The 26,135-nt window shown below is 40.4% G+C and overlaps 2 protein-coding genes across 2 annotated transcripts; one reads left to right on the top strand and one right to left on the bottom strand.

Annotated features, from left to right (window-relative positions):
• Positions 1–327: 327 nt before the first annotated feature.
• On the bottom strand, positions 328–1,452 carry LOC124279613 (galactose-3-O-sulfotransferase 2-like). Its single transcript, XM_046715457.1, has one exon. The coding sequence runs from the start codon at positions 1,450–1,452 to the stop codon at positions 328–330; it is 1,125 nt and encodes a 374-aa protein (XP_046571413.1).
• Positions 1,453–12,366: 10,914 nt separating this feature from the next.
• On the top strand, positions 12,367–26,057 carry LOC124279612 (prostaglandin reductase 1-like). Its single transcript, XM_046715456.1, has 10 exons — positions 12,367–12,404; positions 14,712–14,869; positions 18,070–18,115; positions 19,363–19,413; positions 21,025–21,210; positions 21,704–21,821; positions 22,090–22,242; positions 24,441–24,546; positions 24,979–25,097; positions 25,947–26,057. Exons 1-10 carry the CDS (start codon positions 12,367–12,369, stop codon positions 26,055–26,057), a joined length of 1,086 nt encoding a protein of 361 aa, XP_046571412.1.
• Positions 26,058–26,135: the final 78 nt, after the last annotated feature.

Genomic DNA, 26,135 nt, shown 5'->3' with positions numbered 1-26,135 from the left:
TGAAAGTCGGAGTAAGATCAAAGTGTCAGATGAAAGTGGAAGTAAAATCAAAGTGTCAGCTTAAAGTGGCAGTAAGATCAAAGTGTGAGATGAAAGTGGAGTACATCAAAGTGTCGGCTGAAAGTGGGAGTAAGATCAAAGCGTCATGTAAATTTGGCAAGAAAGATCAAAGTGATACAAGTATTAGATATGAACTATATAGTTCAAACCCACGGGTACAAGGTATGCTGCATGCTGATAAACCATGAAACATTATCATCAACCAAAAGGAGATTCGAACCCACGATCATTAAATTCTGCAACACTAGTGCAACTTTGAGCGAGCCGTTACATGGGCAGTTTAAGGTAGTAGAAAGTATTTGGTCTCTGCTTCTCGAGTCGAGCTTTGATGCTCTCCTTCATCATCTGGACAGCTGGAATCTCCTTCTGCATCATATAACTGCAGTCACAGAAGTGTACCCTAAATTCGCGATTCCACCTTGTAGCAGCCACAACGAGGATTTTACCCATCTCACGTGACCCACTAGCGGCACAGAACCTTGTCACATATCGCTGAACGTGGCGAAGGTTCTCCACTTCGTCATTAAAAGTCGTGTCTTGGTTTTTAATCTCCTCCCGAAGCCGTCTTGAAAAATAGTCATAAAGCATATAATCCAAATGTAAGAACTCTTTTGCTTTTGTTTTTAGCAAGTGTGTCAAATGAACAGGCTTCTTATTTAGTTTGTTTTGTGATATATACAGAACGTCCTTGAGGCTCCAGTTCAGTTTCCGCTTCATAAGAATAATGGACTCCGGGAAAAGATCCGCATCCAGGATGAGGTCGAATCTAGATTCAAGCAACGAGAGATACTGCTTGAAGTAAAATATGTTGCCGAAATGTTCGGGAGGAAAACCAAAGTCAAGAGCCATTGTGTTGTTGGTGTGAGAGTAATAGACATCCTGGTTTTCGTATTTAGATGGCTCCAGTAGGAATGTGCTCAACGGATCGGGTCCTGGTATCTGCTTTAGATAAGGAGTTTTATACAGAGTGAGGTAGTACCAGAATGCAGACACAAGACGTTTTAATGGTTCACGTATTATAGCGATGTATACTGTGTCTTTTGGAAGATAGGCTTCGTAAACTTCCTTCTCGAAAACAGAATGAAGGCAAGCAATATCAAATGTCTTATTCCCTGGAGGTGGAAATAGTTTTCTTTTCCGCATGGCCGTATATCGCCCGATGATATGTCCTTCTCGAGGAATGACGAATGTTAAATGTCTTTGTTGCCCAAACCTGTAAAATATGTTGAATAGTGTAGAACTTGCGCTTTTATGAACTTTTAGGAAAGCAACGTGTGTTTTTTCTGCAGTATTTCCCCGGATTGGTTGCGATGACGTGGCGAGATTTGTGTTGCATTGTTGCTGTGTGATGTTGTGTTGTAGTTCCGTCCTCACAATGGTGATAGAAGCCATCCTTGGCGCAACCCTAACTTCGGGCTTCCTTGGAAGGTATGGTGCAGTTGGTAGAAGGTCGCGTACAAACACAAAGCAAGCCAGGCACAGTACGAGGACAAGCTTTAACCTGAAACAAACGACAGGGAAGATTGTTTAAAATGTAAAAGAAACGTTTTACAATATATATTGTGACTGATTCAATGATAGAATATAGCAGGGCGCGGGCTCTCTTTCAGATGACACTCCTGCCTTGTCTGTTTGCATACGGGTTAGCCTTTAAGTTATATAGACGAAGCGTCAGACATAGGATCAGGAGGTCCGTCGTTCGAATCCATGTGGATTAGTAAGCTGACCTCGGCTTAGAGGGTATATGTGTCCCAACGCCACAGTGGTCACGTTGAAAGTTCAATAAAATAAGCTTCTGGATGTCCCTTTAAAGGGTTAAAGCATTTGTTCGTCACGCCTAAGACCCGTCTTTCGATTCCACACATAGGTACAATGTGTGAAGCTCATTTCAATGTGTGAAGCTTCTCATGCACTGTATCAAGAAATCGATTGGCTATGCATGATGTGATGTCACAAGAGCACGTGCTTCCCGCCCTTGAGGCTGTTCCTGCAATAGTACTACTGTTACTTTACCCTCGTAAAACTTCACACGGAAAATTGAAACAAAATGATGATACTTTGTTAAGTAACTTTTATATTTTGGAGACAAACGTGATGAAACTTTTTCCAGAGTTGATCTGATGTTTTCATTACATTCTGCGTTAAAATGAATGTTTGATTATAAACCAATTTGGAGTTAGATTGTGATTCATCGGTATCATTTTGACCCAAAGAGACTATACGTTTTCTAATGATGACACTTCAACGTCGGGCAGGAACTCTTATGTACTATAAATATCAGGTTTGTTATCATAAAGGCTGCAGATACACCCTGCCTTGGATTTGTAACCATGCAGCCAAACAGACTTCAATTTGTTTACCGTTTTATCAACACCGGATAGCAACAGTGTGTTTAACCCGTCATATCTTCACTGACATGAGACGTGCTGTGAAACTAATAACCCCGCTAATTTAATCCTCCTGCTAAATCTAACACAACAGTAGACAGTTGAACATATTGTACCCAGTTAAATAATCAATTTTTATTCCTCCCTGGGGACTACCAGATAGAAGAGATTCCCAGCAACCTGTGCTGTTCGTAAATACACTCCAACGCATTGATGACTTAAGCACGTGACTTGGCTTTTCTTTTGTTTGTAAACGGACAGACATATTCTGTTATCAGAACAAACTGGTCTAATGTAAGCCTTTCGGTGCGCCCTTCATATTGTTTGACATAGTTACATATATTCTTAAAAAGTAGGTGAACTTCATTTTTAATTAACGACTGAAAACAAACCGAAATATGAGTCTCATGAACCAATTCAGACAATGACCTACTTTTCAGCCGATCCGAATTTTCTCGTGTGAAAGTGAAAAGCAATACTACAAACAACTATGGGATTCCCGACAACAGTTCCATTTTCACTGCCGAGGCCAAAGCTATCTTCTCAGCATTGACCTACATTAAACAGCAGAATCACTCCAAAAACTTCATCGTTTTTACAGATTCATTAAGGGACTCACATTATGATGCAACAAATCTGAAAGATCTGTTCTCCCGCGTGAGCGCTCATCTGATAGTGAACTACCTGAGGGAAGTTGATCTGTATCATAATTTGTAACTGTGTAATGTCACTAACGAATTGCCTGCTTTTAAATTTGGTGCTATGACTTTTTCGGTTTTTAAATGACAATGTAATGAATATATGCTTTTGAAATAAAACTCATTCCGAGTATGTACTTACAATGTTTATTAATGCAAACTTGTTCTCGTCACTATATGGCTGGAATAATGCCGATGTGACGTAAAACCCAACTCAACTTAACTCAACTCAAAATTCCAATTTCTTGTTTCATATGAAAATTATATTTACAAATGAATTTTAATTTTAAACTTTAACAAAATCGTATTTCTATATTTTATGGCGATGTTAAGGCAGCATGACTTTAACAGACTGCCCCTGTCTGATGAGGTCGTAAAATGATTCACAATTCATCTGGCTCACTGGTTACACCTGTTACGTGTTTTTTGCGCTTATTCAATGTAATTCTGTAACGGACAATGTGATTGATATAATATCAAATCCGTACCAGACCGCTAAACTTTTCTAGTGGCCGAGCCGCGTTTTGAGATTTCCACGATTTCCAGATTTCCGTTTGTCAGAGCACACTGTACGACAGAGCACGCTGCACGACGTGTTTGCAAGGATTAGAAGGAGCGTAGTGTTGCAATACACAAGTTAGATGTATCAAGTAATACTGATTAATATCTATATATCCATTTGAATGAGTTGGTCTAAAAATTCTGGCCTGGTTATTGTTAATACGTTGCACAAAAGGACAGAACCCAGTCGCAGTCAATCAAATATTGATATGATAATAATGAATGTTTTGGGAGGGCATCACCACTTGCACTTCCTTATGACCATAGTTGTTTGTACAGTAATCGCTCTTGAATGATGATTGGTGTATAACGTGAAATTTGCATGTGTTAAATTTTCATTTTCAAACAAAACAAAAAGAAACGACGAGAAACAAACACCAACAACAGATGCAAGATGATTGTCAAAATAAATGGTTTACAGTGATTTATCGACCTTCTAAAAACCGTCAAAATCAAGAATGACACCCCATGCACGTGTATGGGGCTACTGTGTTGTGCACGTGCATCCCATGCGTTGTGTTTAGGGGTGGTGATAAAGAAAAATGGTGGTGCGTTCATAAGATGTCTGTCTTTGAAAAGTTTATTAACGGTTATACTTCCTATCCAAACATATTGTTCAGGTTCCCCTACTTTTTTCAAGAGTATTGAAATTTCTTCTACTACACCGACATTGAGGTATATGACAGTACATATTTCACATCAAATTGACCGTATCGCCGCTCTCCTTGGGGCTTCGATCACTACGCACAGAACAGTATAACCACTGTTAGCAAATGATAACTACGCAATGGAAATATACCAGATTTTAGAACATTTTCTCAATGAAAGCAAACTGTTCAACCACGGGTGTTATTCAGATGTGTATATTCGTCCAAAATAGAACAAATGAAAAACATTTGCATATTGATTCGACTGTGTATGGTATGACGAAAATTCAGATGGCGGCTGCCTGTGACAGAGGTACTATACTCGGTAGAGGATCTCTGTCGGAAGAGTCAAATCGGGTGGTCAGACTTGGTTGAATGTGTGTCACCGTACTCCTGTGTGTGATCCAGACGCGTACATGTAACTATCAAAACAGCCGTTCTACATATGGAATATTGCCGAATGTGGGGCTTCGATGGTTTCCCTTCTTTTTTCAAGAGTATTGAACTTCTGCTACTATGTACAACGACAGTGAGGTGCATGACAGTACAAATTTTACATCAAAGTGACAGTTTCGCTGCTGTCCGTGTGGCTTCGATCACTACGCACAGAGCCGTATAACCACTGTTAGCAAATGATAACTACGCAAATGGAAATAGATCACATTCTAGAACATTTTCTCAATGAAAATAAACTGTTCTACCATAGGTGTTATTTAGATGTGTATATTCGTCCCAAATAAAACAAATGAAAACCATTTGAAATTTCTTGATTCGACTGTGTATGGTATGACGAAACGCCAGATGGCCGCTGTTTGTGACAGAGGTACTATAATGGGCGCAAGGAACTCTGGGTAGAGGATCTCTGTCGGAATAGGCAAATCGGGTGCTGGGGCTCGCTGACTTGGTTGATTGTACGTGATCGTACGCCTAAGGTGTGTCTGATCAAGTATATGTATATGTAACTATTAAAAAACAGCCGTTCAGACAACAATCAAACAAACCAACCTTGAAAACTGCATATCGAAGCAAGTTCTGGTCTGTTATTACAAAAATTGTTTCAATCCATTGTTGGCGTGTGAAGCTGAAATAGATTATAAAATAATTGTCAAAAAATACTTAGTTCAAGAACTCTTTCAAAAAATAAAATATCGATGCTGCGAACGTTCTTCAGCGAAAATGTTGCGTCAATAAATTAATGGTTTATCCAAAGTGTCTATGGAAAATTCATTTTTAAAACATCTTAAGTTGATACTTAAGGGCCAAACTCCTTTGGTTAATACTCTGAGTCATAATGACCATGCATTGTCGACAAATAAAGTGCCGCTCACTGCGAGCCTAAAACTGAAAGAAACTGTGAAGTATATACGCCCAGAAAATGTGAACTATGCAGCCAGAAACATCGAAGTATACGCCCAGAAACTGTGAAGTATGCTTCCGGAAACTGTGAAGTATGCTTCAGGAAACCGTGAAGTATGCTTCCGGAAACTGTGAAGTATACACCCAGAGACTGTGAAGTATGCTTCCAGAAACTGAAGTATACGCCCAGTAACTGTGAAGTATACGCCCAGAAACTGTGAAGCATACGCCCAAAAACTGTGAAGCATACGCCCAAAAACTGTGAAGTATGCTTCCGGAAACTGTGAAGTATGCTTCAGGAAACCGTGAAGTATGCTTCCGGAAACTGTGAAGTATTCACCCAGAGACTGTGAAGTATGCTTCCCGAAACTGAAGTATACGCCCAGAAACTGTGAAGCATACGCCCAGAAACTGTGAAGCATACGAGTGGTCAGGCCCGTTGACTTGGTTGACATATGTCATCGTATACCAATTGAGTAGATCGATGCTCATGCTGTTGATCACTGGATTGTCTGGTCGGGACTCGATTATTTGCAGACCGCCGCCTTATAGCTAGAATACTGCTGAGTGCGGCGTTAAACAACAACCAACCAACCAACCAACCTTCTACTGACTTATCATTATTGTTAATACACGACATGATAAAGCGTACTGTCTATTCCAAGTTCTTTATCCCATGGGAGTTTGTAAACTATATGGTTGTGATTAAATTGTAGCCTCATCATGGACAGCGTAGAACTGAAGCCCTGTCAGTATACCACTACAGCATTTCCTACATGTCTATTAATATCAGATGACTTCAAGTATAATTCCTATAAGTCACGCATGCTAATTTGTATGTCGAAATGTTAAAAACCCTTACCTCGCTCCCCTTGCACATACGCCGACACACTGGACCGAATGTATGTTACCTACTTAGGGCTATTTATGTGACTACCATACTGTCGAGGGAGTATATCAAGAACTTATCAAGGTGTCGATGGTATTTCTATTGATTCGCATTATCAGTGTTAAACAGCTGGAAGTCTAAAGGCCCCAGCTAAATCTCCCCATTGACAAATGCATTGCGGACAGTCTGAACTGGACAGTTAGGTGTGAGTGGATTTGTCTTTGATTAGCGATTTAGTTATAATTCATCGTATTATGGGGTGTGTGTGGGTGGGGTGAAGAGGTGCATATCTTGGACATTTACAACTTAATGTTTCCGTGGAGAACCACGAACGTAGGTATGGGCTGACACACAGTGTCATGGGCTGACACACAGTGTCATAGTCAAACAGAATCTAGGATTGAACCCATGTCCAAGGAATCTCGATCCTAGGTAAGACCCAAAACTATGCTCGGCAAGCTAATAAAATAACTCGATCCTACCCGTGAAGGTCAGGGTTAGAATTGGTCTTCAGTAACCCATGCTTGTCGTAAGAGGCGACTAACGGGATCGAGTGGTCAGGCTCGCTGACTTGGTTGACACGTGTCATCGGTTCCCAATTGCGCAGATCGATGCACATGGTGTTGATCACTGGATTCTCTGGTCCAGACTCGATTATTTACAGACCGCCGCCATATAGCTGGAATATTGCTGAGTGCCGCACTCAGTGGATCCTGTAACAGTTACCTAGTCGTATTGCCGCTCCATGTTGTCCTGGGGGGTGTGAGCCTGCTCCGTCGAGGGTCGCTAAGTCAAGGAGTGAGGGGTCGGACGACCGTGATTCTACATCACATTCATGCACATGGACAATGATTAATTCAACACCAAGTCTTATACTCACGAAGGTTTACTTTGTCTCAGTGAATCTCGCAAGGCAGGATAGACTCGTCCCATAGTGTGAAACAAAGTGACAGCGATTCGCCTCTGGTCGTTGGAACACCCGCATCACTCTACTCGTGTTACATGTATCTTTTTATAGGGTTCGAGCCTGCCCTGACTTTGATCTCATGTTCCAATACAATGATCACAAAAACAAACAATTAGCCAAAACACATACATTTGTATCTCTATAGATTTGTCCCGACATTCTCTCTTCATTACTTTCCACAAACATCCGACATTGAAGCAATCGTGAGAATAACCGCAAATCTAAAATGAATGTGCTGTAATTTTCGAATATTTTAGGTGATGCATTTCTACCTTACATCCTCATCACTGGAGAACAGTTTCGGAGGATATATACATATATGTGTGCGTGTGCGTGTGTGCGCGCGCGCGCGTGTGTGTATGTGTGTGTGACGAAAATGCATCGCATGTGCCGTACATTAACAGGTAGCTATTTTCATTCATGTCCTGATTGGCAAAACCAAATCGATACAGCAGTAAGAGAAGTCATTTGTTTGTACTGACCAAACAAGTAAGCGCTAATCAAATGCTGTTTCTCTACAACAGAGAACAAGTTGCATTCATGTCCTAATAATTGAACCCAAATCAACACCGGTAACTAGGGTGGTGTTTGTGATGTCATTTTAACAAAGTGCTGGTTAAATGGTGCGACTAACACGTGGTTGTCTACATCTACTACGGCAAACACCGTTGGCGACGATGATGATGTACTCCCTGATATCATCTGTATTCCGTTATAATGTCTTCCAATTAAGTACAACAGCACATTAACGCCATTCAGTTCGTTACAATTCCCACACATGTGGAGGTCATTAAAACACACGCCCTATTAGTCTGAAATACCTGAATTAACAAATGGACCACTAGACACAATGTACAGACCGGGGCAGATTTTATGACACATACATTTCTCTCTTCAATGTAACTAATGCTGATGGCGAACACCTGTATCATCACTGACATCCACTTCGTTTTAGAACATTATTTCAGCAGAATTCCCTTATTAAGTTATGGTCTAGAAGCCAGACCCCCAAAATGGTGAAAATGTGGTGCAGTTCTGGCGACCAAACGGGATGTGATTTTTCATAATCAAGAATGATTTAGCTTTGATTTAAAGCCGGTTGTCATCAGCTACCGTGCGTGACTACCGTACAGAGGCCCTTTTAAGGTGCAACATGTCATGTCAGTTATGGCAATATTTTAACCTATTACTGGGTGGTTTAATTTAATAACTCTGGTTTGGTTTGACCGATTTTCATAAAAATAGTAGTTTTGGAATGCTCAGATCATGATTTAAAATTGTGGACAATAATATAACATATATGTTCATCGCAAAAATATTTTGGTAAGGTCAAAGGTCAGTTTTAATAGAAAGGGCATTTGATGAGAAAATATGAGTTGAACTTTACAAATCAAAGGTAATTGTTTCCAAAATTATGTTTTTCTAATTCAGCTATATCATTTGAAGATCATATATACCTTTGGTTTGCAGTGTATGCATGAAAAAACATTACAAGGAAACAAAAGTTGGTACTTTGTATTGAGATCAGCAAAATATTATATAATGTCTGTTCAACAGTAACAGCTCCATGCTTTACATAGTCAACGATACCAAATATGTCGAAGATACTGTTGGACTATCTCTAAAATCACACAACATAACAGGAAGCTCTTAAATGTAAAATTCTATTATTCCAGATGTCTTTCTTTGCTCATCAAAGAATGATGAGTCAGTCATGTCATCATAACACAAGCAACATTTCCTTCATATCAATTCGTGTCTATTGTTCCTAATAGTCATAGTGTTTTCCTAGTTGACATGTTAACCAATGTCAACAATGTCAAGATCACGGGAACATGTTTCAAGTCCACATCCACATGCCGAAGTACACAACAGGTTCAACCTCTTTGACACCTTCCTGTACATTGACTTTTACATGCACAGTTATGAAGTTGAAGAAGGTCCACGGAAACCATTTAGTCTTAACTTATTTGCAACTTTATCAATTTTACAAATTTAAGTTAATTTTACCAAAATTATGTTTTTATAATTCAGCTATATCATTTGAAGATCATACATATCTTTGGTTGGCACTGCATGCATGAAACACAACAATTCAACTGATGTCAGAAGTGTCAATATTGTTTATATATGTGTCACTTCACGCTCCAGCTGCAATGACATGCTGTGAAACCCTTAAAGTTGATGAATAATAATATGACATCCTAATGAAAGGTTTACAAGTGACATTATGGTGTTCCATTTTTTCTGTTTACAATGTGAAATATTACGACTTTGGTTTTCTTTATTTATTTTACACCGGCAAAAGATATGACACACTGATCAGAAAGGCGTTATGGTATCTTACCACCAAATATACACACCCGTCATATACCTCTGAAATACACAGTATTCCCAATACATTCCTTTTGATTGTAATATAGGTGATGTAATTTCCGACTCTTTTCTAAGTTTACTTTGGTTCGAAATATGAATATTTCCTTAGGTGGGAAAACATTTGTAAATTTGCAAGTTTTCAAATGTTTTCATGGCTTAAAACCTTGTGCAGAATTCCGGATATCAAGGGTATGTATTTGAACACTTTTTATATGCTCATGTTACCAGTACTAAAACAAAATGGTCACAGAAAATCTGGGTTCATATTGTGTTATTCACATTGAGGTTTGATAGTTGTTTAGGCTATGCAATATGTTATTACTCTCTCCTGATTTATTGGGAGTTCACTGACAACAACATTACAGTTTGCAACATGTTTCTCATCCATGCATTATACAGCGCAGTTCTTGATTCATTCAATCAAAAACAAAACATCTGTAAAAATACTTGTGATCGGAACCTACTTAAAACTGCATTGCTCACAGGTACTTTCACACAGTGTTGTTTTACCTTTTAAAGTTCTTTTAGGTAAGCTTGTTTTCAAATGTATTGATTTAGTATTTCAAGCATCGCTGCAGGTTATCTGGATGTCTGGACGTATCAACGCATTAACGCCTTGAACATATACCTCCCATCTTTCCTCTATTTCCACTACCCCATGGATAATTGAAGAAAATAATCATCCTGATTAAGAGATCGCACAAGCAATCGTACATACAATGTACTTGGATTAACCTTTCCATATTCCATAAAATATCAAGCAAATATTCATTATCATAAATACACAACGTTTCTCGGCTACTAAGAAGCAGCCTAGAAACGTTGTGTTGTAAATAATAAAGAAGTTGTAAATCCATACCATACGTTGTTATGTTATCTTCCAACTTCTAAATGCCCATCAAGCATCTACATGTTGATCAGTTTACAGTGCAAACATTATGAAAATTTACCCATGAATAAATATAGTGATTACGATGTAGTTGTGTGGCATTTCACCAATCAGGACACACACAAACACACACACTCGCGCGCACGCACGCACGCACGCACACACACACACACACACACACACACACACACACACACACACACACACATTACAGGATCCTGGCACGTTATACCAAGCGGAAGCCTCTGAAAATAGGAAATTTTGATAGCAATATATAACTCCGTATATACTGAATTAGCCCCAGTGAGTTCGGAGATTCAGAACTAGACTGGCTTCAATTTGGACTATTGCATTACAGAAGGGGTTGGGCCGAAAGTTTGGAGTATGAGACAGACTACTGGCATGTGTAAGGTCCCAGCGATACAGAGCGAATGTGGTTCTTACAAGGAGGGAAACGCATTTAAAAAACCCTAATCCTAGTAATATTAGCATACGTATTTCGGAAACTAAATATATAGATCTGGGCAAAAAAATGAAAAAATGTTTCTTTACTTTTACAAAACGTTATTTTAAAAAATGAACCCCTCTGACAAACAGCTGCAGTACAAAGTCCAACACTGTACACTCCTTGAACGTACACGCCAAACAGTCACACACCTGCTTACCACCCTTAAAATCATCATCACCCCTACTAGCCATAAATTATGAACGGTCCCTAACAGTAACTGGGACGTGTGACTTCAGAGATATTATTCAGCAAATTTCGTTTTACGTTGTCACCATCCACTCCTCACACACGTGGCTAATCACCAGCATGACCACTGCAGATCGCGGAAGTTACACACGGTAGATACCCCTCACCCCGAACTTTGTGCCCGTAATTCTCACTGTGCAGTTTATGTGTGTGATGGACACTGTTATCTGGAACAATAGAGTCACATTATTCCACCGTTTTCAGCAATATTCCAATATCACGGCGAGGGGACACCAGAAATGGGCTTCACACAATATACCCATGTGGGGAATCGAACCCGGGTCTTTGGCGTGACGAGCGAACGCTTTAACCACTTGACTAACCCACCGACCCTAAAGTACATCTGAAAACTCTGGGTAAATATTAAGTTTGACATGAATATTATGATACATATTCGTTAAATGGTAATCATTTTTTCCGAACGTATCGTTTCTAGATCCCTCTTGTTAGTAAATAAGTCAATGCGAAAAACTATTCTCAGTATCATGGACCACAGAAACACATTGACGACACCGGGTGTTTGAAAAGAGAGAGCTGGTGCCAAACTGGTTTGGTTGACTTCCTTTTCCATAAAATACATTCTGCAATTGTTTGAAATACATTTTCTAGGGAAGCCATTTGAGCAATGTGATTGGGTGAGGGGTCCTCAGCAACAACGCAGTGAAAGCATACCACTGTCAACATACTGTACGTACACCATTCACAAACTGTCAACATACTGTACGTACAACATCCATCATTATCAACATATACAGTACGTACAACACCTATCCACTATCAGCATGCTGAACGTCAAATACCCAAACACTGTCAACATACTGTACGTACCCACCCACCCAAACATCTTAAGAGAATATTCAGGCTATTCATTAAAGAAAGAGAGAGAAATTAACCTGCGCTAACTAGCCTCACAACCATCATGTACTTATTGTCATGAACTGTTTCACTGTTTATAAACCCAGCCCAGGCCTGTGCCAGAACACAGTACCAAGTCCACCACCAAACTTTGCGTAGAATTTTAAGACTCAAACAGATGCATTACCCTGAGTGCAACAAAAGCCGTATTCCTGTCAGGAAACCCGGGCATTGTGCCAATGAATGAGGTACCAAGAACAACGGTTGTTTGTTGGTTTGGTTGTTTAACGCCGCACTCAGCAATATTCCAGCTAAATAGCAGGCTGTAAATCATCAAGCCTGGACCAGACAGTCCAATGATCAACAGCATGAGCATCGATGTACACAATTGGGATACAATGACATGTGTCAAACAAATTGGCGAGCCTGACCACCCGGTCCCGTTAGTCGCCTCTTACGACAAGCACGGGTTGCTGAAGAACAAATCTAACCCGGATCTTCACGGGTATTTAACGTCATCGCCACTGAATAACGACTCTCTAATGTCCACATTAGCAGGGCCCCGTTTCACAAAGCTATCGTAGCGCTATGACTATCGTAGTTCTATGTTACAGTATAGGAGGTACAACAGTCGCAGCACTACGATAGCTTTGAGAAACGGGGCCCTGTTTCATGTGGGCGTAAAAGGCAAAAGAAGCGGTGTCCAGATGACACCAGGTGTCCAGATGACACCAGACGAGCATGTCCTGCCCTACTGGTGCACAATTTGCAGAAATAGTGTTCCTCAAAGCGGAAATATATAAACAACGTTGAGGAAGTAAATGTCCCAAAGGACGTGTAAGTCAGGAAACTGTGAAGAGAGTAAAAGTCGTAAAAAAGATGTAAGAAAAATGTAAAGCCATGTTTGTAGAAAATATAACAGATACGTAAGTCTCGAAAACGAGAAGGGAGCGACAGTCGTGAAGGACCTGGAAATAGAAAAAAACGTCCCACATCAAAACTAATATGTGTCAAAAGCCTAGTCGATTGTGCGATTCCGATTAAAACAATGTGTTCATGTTTATTAAATATTGGTGATATCAGCTGTTCGCGAACAGTTGAACGTATCCTGCATAACAATTGGTATTCTTCACACACACGTGTAAAGCCAGACAACTGTGCACCCCAAAAACACGTGAACACATGGTACAAGTTATATTATGGGGATTGCTTCGGATATCATTTTTTTACTGATGCATCCAATTTAGAAATGTTCACCATGTGAGTATAATATAACCTTTGGATAGCTTTACTAAGGCCTTGGATGTTGTAACCTTGATAAAACAAGTTCTGATCAAAAGTCATATAACGATCTTTGACATCCTGGTAAAGGATCATGCTCGATTGTACCTCAAAAGTTGCGAAATGAGAGCACCAATGGCTGGTGCTGTTGGAATATTGCTCGACATGAAGAGAAAGTTTACTATTGGAACTTGGAAGATGACATAATCCTATTTGTCATACAGCCTTGGGGTGAGGTTTTGTTCTTTAAGGTTGTTGACATCTGAAGGGCGAGTTAGGAAAATATACATGCAAATGGTACTGCTTCCGAAGGTTTGAATCCCAGATTGGACCTGGCTATGAGCCATGGTTTGCCTGCACCATACTACTGCATGTTACCAGGACAGCAAACCTTTACCAGCCTCACTTTGGTCTTTCTTACCATGATACTTCCCCACATGGGTACAATGTATGAAACCCATTTCTGGTGTCCCCCCGCCGTGATATTGCTGGAATATTGCTTAAAGCGGCGTAAAGTATCTCACTCACTCACTCTTACCATGATACATAACTGATGCTCAGTCCATCTCTCTCCCTCAATGCATGTACGAACATTGTTGAGTCATGTCCAATATTGAGACCACACAGTTCCACGTTTCATCTCAGACGGTGAACTCCCCAATACACCAGTCACAACCAGAACATGTACACAATACCACGTGCCTCTAGTGACAGTCAACATTACATCGGCACATCGCTACATGACCACCTATCGAATCCACACGGGAAAACTGGGACGTTGTGGTCAGAAACCATTGCTATCCTACTACAAACCAGCATATTGCGTTGCAGATTTTTGAAGAGAACACTTGTGATGCCTACACATGACCTTCCACCAACAACCCACAGTGCCGCAAATATGCTTAGATTTGCTGATAAATTACCCCCGAACTTTAGACGAATGTGTTGGTTGCTGGACACTCAGTGTTTTTTTGCTGTGTCATTTCCCCAGCTCAATAAATAAAGCTCGGGGAACACAGATAAGCAGGCATCACAGACATCAAAATGGTCAAGGCAAAGAAGTGGATACTTGCTTCACAATTTGTGGGGAGCCAAAGGGCTCCAACTTCAAGTTCGAAGAGGAGAACCTTCCTGCATTGAAAGATGGAGGTGAGAGTATGGCGTAATGATGGCCTTGAGATCTCCCACTTACACAGTCCGCCGGGATTATGTTTATGTATTGTTGCATCTGGAGTAATATATGGCAATCACTCATATACATTTTAATTATTGATAGGTGTATTATTTCAACCACTGTCAGACGAAAAACGCAATAGTTTCAAGCATCTATGCTTTCTTAAATTTCACAAATGTTAGCGTTCCTTTGAATTACGAAAGCCTAAAGCAGACATTTTTGTAAGATAAGATAGTTTTTCAGCGACATTTTCCTTTCCTTCGATTAGTTTTCTCATTGCTTTGTGTATTTTCTCGTTATTTCAATTATTTTCTCATGGCTTCAATTAATTGGTCAAGTATTTTCTCGTTACTTAAAGTTACTTTTAACAACTTGAAATGCAGATTTCTCGTTGCTTCGACATTTCGACTTGTTTCGTGGATGTTTCGGGCTAGTACTATTTTAAGACATAATATAAATCTAAGCATGTGAAGCATGAATATGACATCGTTGCCATCGTTAATAGTGAGTGATAATGAGTTGAGTTTTACGCCGCTTTTAGCAATATTCCAGCAATATCACCGCGGCGGAACACCAGAAATGGGCTTCGCACATTGTACCCATGTGGGGAATCGAACACGGGTCTTCGGTGTGACGAGCAAACGCCTTAACCACGAGGCAACACCACCGCCCCCATCATTAAAATGCAACAATGACCTAGTAATGCCGATCACAGAAAAACATCACACGTGATCGATGAGACATCAGAAGAGAATCTAAACTGTGGAGTTGTTATCATTGGCTATGGTGGCGTCTCTTGGCAGCTGCTTAACTTTGATCATACCATGTAAAAATGTTTACATTAAAGACTGCATATTATATCCATTATATATTTGCGCTCTTAAATGTAAAAACATCATTTTCACATAAAGGTGTAATCTAGTACATATCTATGCTATTTTTCGCATTCTTTTGTTTTTTATCGTTTTTTAAATTATTAGCATTATTTCTATTCTTCCTTGAGCTCTGTAGCTACAAATAGTATATCCATGGAACTGGCTCTTATTTTCGGGTTTTCTGACAATGGTCATTACTGTCATATCATTCAGCCGATCTTATTCAGTCTATGTTATACTCTACAAGAGAGTTGGGGAATCTGAATTTTCAATTTGGATAGGAAGTATAAGCGTTAATAAACTTTTCAAAGACAGACATCTTATGAACGCACCACCATTTCTCTTTATCACCACCCCTAAACACAACGCATGGGATGCACGTGCACAACACAGTAGCCCCATACAGGTGCATGGTGTATCATTCTTGATTTTGACGGTTTTCAAGGTCTATAAATCACTGTAGACCATTAACTTTGAGAATCCTTTTGCATCACACAGTTGTTAGTATTTGTTTCTAACTACTTTTTTGTTTGCTTGAAAATGCAAATCATACACATGCAAAATTCACGTCATACACCAATAATCTTTCAAGAGCGATTACTGTACAAACAACTATGGTCAGAAGGAAGTGCAAGTGGTGATGCACTCTCAAAACATTCATTATTATCATATTAACATTAATTGACTCCGATATATCTCCCAATGTTTTCAGTCGTAAATTAAAAAGGAAGTTCCCCTACTTTTTTAAGAGTATACATACGATACAAAGCAAAAGTTTGTTAACGCGATCTGCTGTAAAATGCGAATGCGCTACAATGGCTTTGTGAAACGGGGCCCAGGTCCGTGGTGGCCTAGTTAGATCCGAGGTTGCTTCACGTAAACAGGTAGCTAATCGTCCCAGTTAATGGTCAGGTTATCTACTATATAGGACACGAGCAGGCAGTTCATTCGAGGTGAGGTTTAACATGAATTCATTCATCTCCTTCCAGTGACTGGCGGTATTGTACACACGTGTAAACAAAGTGCTTCTCGCAGATTACAGGGCTCGTTGATTTAAAATAGCAAGTCACAGGGATATTTCACCGTCCAGTTGAGGACAAACAAGTTTTGCTGCTACATCAATTACAGACAGTCAAAACAAGCAGGGACAAGTACGTCTCCATCTAACACCAGTTCCTTACGAGTATCATGTTTATTTAATGCACCCCCGTCTCCCCTTTCCCCAATAACTGAAATCAATAAGTATAAAAATATCCTATTCCTTTTTGGAGATTTATTTATTTATTTATTTATTTATTGATTTATTGATTTTATTTTATTTTTGATTGATTTATTTTATTGATTTATTTTATTTTATTTTATTTTATTTTAATTTTTATTTTAATTTATTTTATTTTTTATTTTATTTTATTTTATTTTATTTTATTTTTATTTTTATTTTATTTATATTTTATTTTTTTTATTTTATTTTTTTTTTTTTTAAATATTTATTTTTCATTTATTTATGGGGCGGGGGTGGGGATTCCTGCCTAGTTGAAGTGATCAAAAGAAGTACATATAAAGTTAAAATGCACGAAGAAATTGGTTGGTTTAGATTGCAATCTATCTATTAACAGTGTTTTAGTTTCACCTTAGGTGTCAGGACTGTAATTAATGAGAGAGAGTTTTAAGAACGTCCGTCCACACGCCGCCCCAGTCGCGTTTTAGTTGTATCATCTAATCCATGGTGAAACTTTAGTTATCTTCTTGTCATTAGAGTGATGTTTGAGGTTGATCATGACACCAAATGTACACCCTGAACGAAGTTTGTATTCACCAACAAAATTAGTTGTAAAATGTGTTTTTATTGAACATTCATGTGAGGAAACTTAAGCATACAAATGTAGGGTACATTAGATTGACCTTTAGCGGAGATATCTTTTGATTCTGATTTCTTACGATTTGTATTGTAGAAATACCTTTTACGATGCAGAAATTACGAATGGACGAGGTATGATACGGACCCTTTTCGAAACAAGGATCTGCATACTTTAAGAATAAATCGACAACACTCTTTCCACAATTCCCACATCAATAAAAAAAAATTCAAGAAGCAGAGTCGATTGTACAATTCTGACTGTATCAACATTAATTTTGACTTCTGACAACACTAAAACTGTTGGTAACTAAAATATAGCATTTCAAATAATTGTCGAGAAATGTTCTCAAGGATGAAACATTGTTTCGAGACTTAGCATCGTCAAATGACAGTTTAAGTGTCCATGTATTTATACTCATGTAATATTTTCTGTTTGTTTTAGAATTCATCTGTGATGCAGTATATCTCAGTGTGGACCCATACATGAGGTAACATCGAGTTTGGATTCATTTTTCCCAAATGGTTTTATTATATTGGATTAGACTACCCATTGATTGAAATAGTGTCATGTGCTTTGGAAAGTCGAATCTACAGCATAGATATCTCTACACATAAAGGGACGGTATGCCAGGTCGTTAATAAACAAATGGACCCGTGAAAATCCGGGTTAGAATTGGTCTTCAGTTGCCCTTGCTTGTTGTAAGAGACGACTAACGGGATCGGATGGTCAGGCTGGCTGACTTGGTTGACACATGTCATCGGCTCTCAGTTTCGTAGATTGATGTTCGTGCTGTTGATCACTGGATTTTCTGGTCCAGATTATTTACAGACAGCCACCATATAGCTGGAATATTGCTAAGTGTGGCGTAAAACAACAAATCAAACGAAAATAGAATACACCAAATGTGTTCCTGTGTCTGGTGGAACCTACTGTGCATATGGTTAACATACATACTTACCTCGCCCCAATTGTAGTTTTTTTTTGTAAAGTATTTTTATTCACTTTACTTGGTTACATTTGAACAAGATATGTGGGTAGAGTTGAATGGTACAGGTTGCATACTAGAAAGCAGACAATGTATAACATATGGTACTGGGAATATAGATTAACAATTGAGATGCTAGCTAATATTACAGAGAATTAAAAGACTAAAAAATAAATTACAGGACTGCATCTAGGACATTCCATTTTCTGTAAAAATGTTTCATATTATCGTTTTTCTTCTCGATAAATTTCTCTATCTCGTAGACATCTTTTAATAATGTTCTGTAGATGGTGAAGCTAGGTTTGTGTCCTTTTATATTCATTACGAAAATGTGGCGCTTTGCCAATAGTATCATGTGGTTGAGTAAGTGGTTACTACTGCAACAAAATAGAATATCATGGTTTGACATTTCATACGTTTTACCAAGGACTTGAGTTATAAAATTGTTAAATTCTGACCAGAACATTTTGATGGTTGGACAATCAAGGTATACATGGTAAATATCCTCACTTACTGAACCACATAATGTACATAGGTCATTATCTATCAATTTCATTTTTAGTAATTCTCGTTTAGTGTAAATGACTCTATGCAAAAACTTATATTGAAAATCTAATAGTTTCGTGTCTTTAGTGCATTGTCTATATTGTGAAAATATTGTTTTCCAATTTATCAACTCATTTAGTTCCCCGTTCCATTTGAGACACACATTCGGAATGTTATAGTAGTTGGTTTCACTTCTTTTCCAGGACGCGTGTTTCCTCTGTCGGGAGTGTCATCATGGGCGAACAGGTAGCGCGGTAAGCAGCCTTGTGATTTCTACTGAATATTTTTGTGTTGTTCTGGATTCATAAAAACCCACTCGTTTACATCTCATTATCGTTATCTGTGAATTCAAAGAAATATCACATGGGAAAGGTCACAGTATCGCTGTTGGATAAGAGCTCGGGAAAAGGCAGTTAGTGGGTCACATACAGACGTTTGGTGGCTCTGAAGTCAGAACTCGTCTGACCACCTTTGGAGTTCAGAACTGAGCGACATCGTCTCGGCATGGAACGAATTAGTCTCTGGATCTGATGTTGCTGCATCGTAGTTCACTCTGCCTGTAGTGCACGTGCGGGTTGCTGAAGTGTCTGAGGCTGTGGGTTGCACCGTCGCACCCGTCTGTCCAGGGGATCCCAAAGATGTTCGATCGGGTTTAAGTCTGGTGATCTGGAGGGCCAAGGCAACACATTGATGCTCTGAATGTGCAGGAAGTCTCTCGTGACACGTGCTGTATGTCGTCTGACGTTGTCCTGTTGGAACAGCTTCCTCTGACGGTTGAGAATAGGAAGGAGGTGTGAACGAAGGATTTGATGACTAGCGTTGAGCTGTCAGACTGCCTTGGATCAAAACCAACTCACTGCTTCTATTGTAGGTTATAGCTCCCCACATCGTCATGCTTCCCCTGCCGAATCCGTCCACCTGGGGGATGCAGGCGTCGGCAATACGTTCCTGACGGCGTCTGTACACACGCATTCTTCCATCGCGTCGTTCCAACAGAAATCTCGATTCATCGCTGAACAAGATTGGACGCCACTTTACCAGGGTCCAGACCTGAACATTGCTGCACCATTGAACACGATGTTGTCGATGCTGATGACGCAGCGTGGGACCAAGCTACGGTCTTCTAGCTCATAAACCTGCCTCTCGCAGTCTGTTCCTGACGGTCTGCACAGATATTCTTCTCAATCCCTGTATTTGCGGTTCTTGTCGCTGTAACTGTTCAGTGACGCAGATGATGTACCCGGATGTACCGATCTTGCGCTGCAGGGGCAACTCGAGGTCCTACGCTTCTAGGTCCATCTTCTACCGACTTCTGTTGGTGATATCCCTCCCAGAGACGAGAAATCCTGCTGTGATGGACGTTCGTACGACGGGCAACTGTAAGTTGAGACTGTCCTGCTTTCAGGAGATCTCCAGCAATATGTCGATTGGCGCGTTTCAGTAGTGGCAATTTGCATTCCCCCAAAACTCCCAAATACAGTGAATAAACCAAAGAGAGTGATCGTGCATTGCACGTGCATTTTGTGTTCTGCGACATTACATGTACATGCGTCTATTGAAAATCAGGCTGTTACATACAGGTATTTCATGCGGGATGCGTTTGGATGTGATGTTTTAAAACAAAAACACCATAGAAATCATAAACAAAATAAACAGTCTTGTAAAATCCTTCCTGTACCAATACACTGCTGCATCAAAATGCCATTTTCGTTATGCGTTTCTTTTTTGAGAGAGGGTATATTTCGGTATAAAACATAGCATGGACGAGCAGAGTCGGAGAATTTTGACAAACCACAGGTTCGGTTAAGACTTAAAGTTGGGATATTCAGGTACGGTTTAGTTCACTATTTGGCATTTGTTCCCAGGGTGACGGAGAGTGAAAACAAGGACTACCCCGTCGGATGCCTGGTGCAGGGTGTGTTGGGGTGGCGTTCGCCTACACTGGTCGACGCTACAAATAGGAAGGTCACTGAAGCCATGTTTCTTTCCAAAGTGCCCGACCTTGGAGAACTAGAACCCTCCGCCGCACTGGGAATCTTGGGCATGCCAGGGTAGGTGTTCTCATCAACAGTGAATTAGGTGGTTGGTCCATAAAGGTGTTTTCTGAAAAATGTCAATAAATTACATTACATGGGATGCAAGTACATGAATATTTTATGGCATTACATTAGGTGTCGTGTCAGTGAATAGTTTCGGTGTCATTGAGAATGACGTCAGTGATTTAAGAGTTGTAAATTAATCAAAGATGATGGAAATGAATAGGTGAATTAGATATGATGTTAGTGATTTTGGTGTAATGTGAAACGGTACTGGCAGTGTATGAGTGGGTGATGTTTTAACATTCAGTAATATTCCAAGTATATCACAGAAAGAGAGTCCAGACAACTAGACAAACCAGTGGTTGATATCAAGACAAACCTCCAATGTCGTCGAGTGGGATGACGTGAGTGTTGATGTCAATGAATGTACCACTTTTATTTTATTTGAACAGCGTGAACATCCCCAGGTTTTGATATTTTGCATTGAGCGACTGCAACATTTCAGGATGACAGCTTATTTTGGGTTCCTGGAGCTCTGTCAGCCAAAGGCTGGAGACACTGTAGTGGTCAACGGTGCAGCAGGGGCGGTGGGCAGTGCTGTCGGACAGATCGCCAAGATCAAGGTGAGAATTCAGACAGTATAATCCAACAACTGAGAAAATATATGTGATGCTTCAAAAACGACCACCTCACCACCTCACCACCTCACCCACCTCACCCACCTTACCACACCAACACTCTCCCCACCTACACTCGGAACACACAGGTCCGGTTAAGCTGACTTTTAATAAACAGCTCATGATATTAGTAATTTGTAATTTATATAAAAGATTAACATTGCTCAGCAGATAGTATTGAAACAGTTTTAAATAGCTTTAACATCGTTTCCAGGGATGCAAGGTGATTGGCTTTGCTGGATCAAAGGAGAAATGTGATTGGGTGAAGAGTCTTGGATTTGATCACGTGTTCAACTACAAGGAACAAGACATCGACAAGTCCCTGAAAGCGGCGGCCCCCGACGGAGTGGACTGCTACTTTGATAACGTACGTACAGCGTCCACCTATTGTCAAAATACTGTACAACTTCAACAAATGGATAAACTGTCATTTGGCAGTAGGCGACAAAGGATGGGCACAGTTAGATCTGGTAGTGGACAAGGCTTCGACTATAGAAACCATGTAGAAAACCTGGGTTCAACGCTCATTGGGCAGTAGAAGACCAGGGTTGAACACTTATTGGGCAGTAGAAGACCAGGGTTGTACACTTATTGGGCAGCAGAAGACCAGGGTTGCACACTTATTGGGCAGCAGAAGACCAGGCTTGCCCACCTATTAAGGGCAGCAAAAGACCAGGGTTGCACACTCATTGGGCAGTAGAAGACCAGGGTTCAACACTCATTAAGCAGTAGGAGACCAGGGTTGCACACTCATTGGGCAGTAGAAGACCAGGGTTCAACACTCATTGGGCAGTAGAAGACCAGGGTTCAACACTCATTGGGCAGTAGAAGACCAGGGTTGCACACTCATTGGGCAGTAGAAGACCTGGGTTCAACACTTATTGGTCAGTAGAAGACCGAGGGTTTCGTCCTTATTGAGCAGTAGAAGACCAGGTTTCAAAACTCATTTGCAGTAGAAGACCAGGGTTGCACGCCCTGATTAGGCAGTAGAAGAGCAGGTTTCAAAATTCATTGGGCAGTAGAAGACCAGGGTTGCACACTTATTGGGCAGTAGAAGACCAGGGTTTCGCCCTTAATGGGCAGTAGAAGACCAGGTTTCAAAACCCATTGGACAGTAGAAGACCAGGGTTTCGCCCTTATTGGGCAGTAGAAGACCAGGGTTCAACACTCATTAAGCAGTAGAAGACCAGGGTTTAACACTCATTGGACAGTAGAAGACCAGGGTTTAACACTCATTGGGCAGTAGAAGACCAGGGGTTAGAAGACCTTAATGGGCAGTAGAAGACCAGGTTTCAAAACCCATTGGACAGTAGAAGACCAGGGTTGCACACTTATTGGGCAGTAGAAGACCAGGGTTCAACACTCATTGGGCAGTAGAAGACCAGTGTTTAACACTCATTGGACAGTAGAAGACCAGGGTTTAACACTCATTGGGCAGTAGAAGACCAGGGTTTCGCCCTTATTGGGCAGTAGAAGACCAGGGTTTCGCTCTTATTGAGCAGTAGAAGACCAGGTTTCAAAACTCATTGGGCAGTAGAAGACCAGGGTTGCACACTTATTGGGCAGTAGAAGACCAGGGTTCAACACTCATTGGGCAGTAGAAGACCAGGTTTCAACGCTCAGTAGTCAGTAGAAGACCAGGGTTGCACACTTATTGGGCAATAGAAGACCTGGGTTCAACACTTATTGGGCAGTTGAAGACCAGGGTTCGACACTTATTGGGCAGTAGAAGACCAGGGTTGCACATACTTATTGGGCAGTAGAAGACCAGGGTTGCACACTCATTGGGCAATAGGAGACCAGAGTTCAACACATATTGGGCAGTAAAAGACCTGGGTTCAACACTCATTGGGCAATAGGAGACCAGAGTTCAACACATATTGGGCAGTAGAAAGACCTGGGTTCAACACTCATTGGGCAGTAGAAAACCAGGGTTGCACACTCATTGGGCAATAGGAGACCAGAGTTCAACACATATTGGGCAGTAAAAGACCTGGGTTCAACACTCATTGGGCAATAGAAGACCAGGGTTCAACACTTATTGGGCAGTGGAAGACCAGGGTTCAACACTTATTGGGCAGTAGAAGACCAGGGTTTCGTCCTTATTGAGCAGTAGAAGACCAGTTTTCAAAACTCATTGGGCAGTAGAAGACCAGGGTTTCGCCCTGACTTGTTGAGCAGTAGAAGAGCAGGGTTTCAAAACCTCATTTCGCAGTAGAAGACCAGGGTTGCACACTTATTGGCAGTAGTGCACACTCAGCAATAAGACCATTGGGGTTTCAACACATTCATTGGGCAGCAAGAGACCAGGGTTTCGTCCTTATTGGGCAGTAGAAGACCAGGGTTGCACACTTATTGGGCAGTAGAAGACCAGGGTTCAACACTAAGTGGGTAACGTGTGAGTGAGTGTAGTTTTACGCCACATTTAGCAATATTCCAGCAATATCACGGCGGGGAACACCAGCCCTACCAGCGAAATAGGCCCATGGTTGGCACAGATGTGGCAGTTTTAGACCTTTGTGTTCACAATCCGTAATCACTTACAACAATCATGTACTTTCACAGGTTGGAGGAAGTTTCACGGCTAAAGTTCTTCAACACATGAAAATGTTTGGTCGTGTTTCTGTTTGCGGTGGTATCTCAGTTTACAATGACGCAAAGCCAGCTCTCAGTAAGTATCCGCTTATCATATTTCTATCGTCATAACAGCACTCATAAATGTTTTCCATTATAATATTTCATTGTCAATAATATAATATAATATTGCTGAAGAATCGAAAGTTTAGTTCGTTCATGTGTAGACTATAGTTATTAACTGCATATTAACTAACAGGTTCAGTGCTGTCCGATATTATCTATTCTCTCTGCACACCTTGCTAACCGATATCTACCATATTTTATCATATATTTCATAGATTCCCAGCCATACAATATTACCTACATGCAGTAATTTAGTGTTTAATATTTTTCTTAAAATTTTGGTGTTACATTTCAACAGTATAGTCGACCGATTTGAGCTGATATAAAGAGAAACGTACCGCTATGTGCAACAAGTCTCCTATTTTCGTGTGTACATCCATAAGTTTATTCCGTCCACTCACAGCTCCAGATCCGTTCATGACGATCCTACACAAACAACTTAGAGTTGAAGGCTTCATGGTGTTGCGATGGGCGGCAAGATTTCCAGAAGGCAAAGCTCAAATGAAGAAATGGATAGAAGAGGTAACCGCTATCTAAATTCATAGAGACCCTTGAAGATCCTGGTTTGAATTGATCTTCAGTGCTTGTCGTAAGAGGCGACTAACGGGATCGGGTGGTCAGGCTCGCTGACTTGGTTGACACATGTCATCATATCCCAATTGCGTAGATAGATGTTCATTCTGTTGATCACTGGAGTGTCTGGTCCAGACTCGATTATTTACGAACCACTGCCATATAGCTGGAATATTGCTGAGAGCGGCGTAAAACTAAACTCACTCACTCACTAGATTCATAGTACCATTCAGAACGATAAGTGACTGTTGGGCATAAGTCACTCAAAACCAACATTCAATATTTTCCAAAGTATTCTATCGAAACAAATACGGTACATGACTAGCATGTTCGTGAAGCTACGTCCATTGTGAAGGCGTAGCTGAAGTGAAGTTTCTTCAACAAGAATTCCATTTATCGTTTAAGACCATATAACCATATGGCTCCCGCCTGACAGATAATCTGGTCTAATTTTTGGTCTATAGTTATGCAGATCTTTTCCTTGACTTCCCTTAAATATAATGTGAAGAATCAAACATATTGTTTGACCTCCTCTATATAGTTCGTTATATCGGGGGCGGTGGGGTAGCTTTGTGGTTAAAGCGTCCGCTCGCCACGCCGAAGGCCTGGGTCCGAGTCCTCACATGGGTACAATGTGTGAAACCCATTTCTGGTGTTCCCCGTCGTGATATTGCTGGAATATTGCTAACAGCGACGTGAAACCATACTCACTCATTCGCTCGTTATATCATTAAATTTTGTTACTTTAGTCTGTGGTTCGCAGTTCTGATCATGTTCAAAAAGTATTTTCTATTCCAGGGAAAGATCAAGTTCAGAGAGACGATCAATGAAGGTTTTAACAACATGGCCAAGACCTTCATGATGCTCTTGGAAGGCGCCAACACTGGGAAGATGCTGGTGAAGGTCTAGATCAGCTGTTTGATCACTGATCATTTCAGTCTGCATTAACTCGTATATAAACTACTGTTAATAAAGTGTACAACTTAT

Source organism: Haliotis rubra, unplaced genomic scaffold (assembly GCF_003918875.1).
Source record: "Haliotis rubra isolate DU_JTF1 unplaced genomic scaffold, ASM391887v1 Scf253, whole genome shotgun sequence".
Taxonomy (NCBI): domain Eukaryota; kingdom Metazoa; phylum Mollusca; class Gastropoda; order Lepetellida; family Haliotidae; genus Haliotis; species Haliotis rubra.
The sequence above is the reverse complement of the archived record's forward strand: the minus strand, read 5'-3'. Positions and strand labels throughout refer to the sequence as shown.

Bases quoted from the DNA above. Each gene is read 5' to 3' on its own strand.
- LOC124279613 (XM_046715457.1), bottom strand. From the start codon at position 1,452: ATGGCTTCTATCACCATTGTGAGGACGGAACTACAACACAACATCACA.
- LOC124279612 (XM_046715456.1), top strand. From the start codon at position 12,367: ATGCTGAACGTCAAATACCCAAACACTGTCAACATACT. The intron at 14,870-18,069 runs GTGAGAGTATGG...TGTTTGTTTTAG, and splicing joins TCCTGCATTGAAAGATGGAG to AATTCATCTGTGATGCAGTA. The intron at 25,098-25,946 runs GTAACCGCTATC...TTTCTATTCCAG, and splicing joins TGAAGAAATGGATAGAAGAG to GGAAAGATCAAGTTCAGAGA.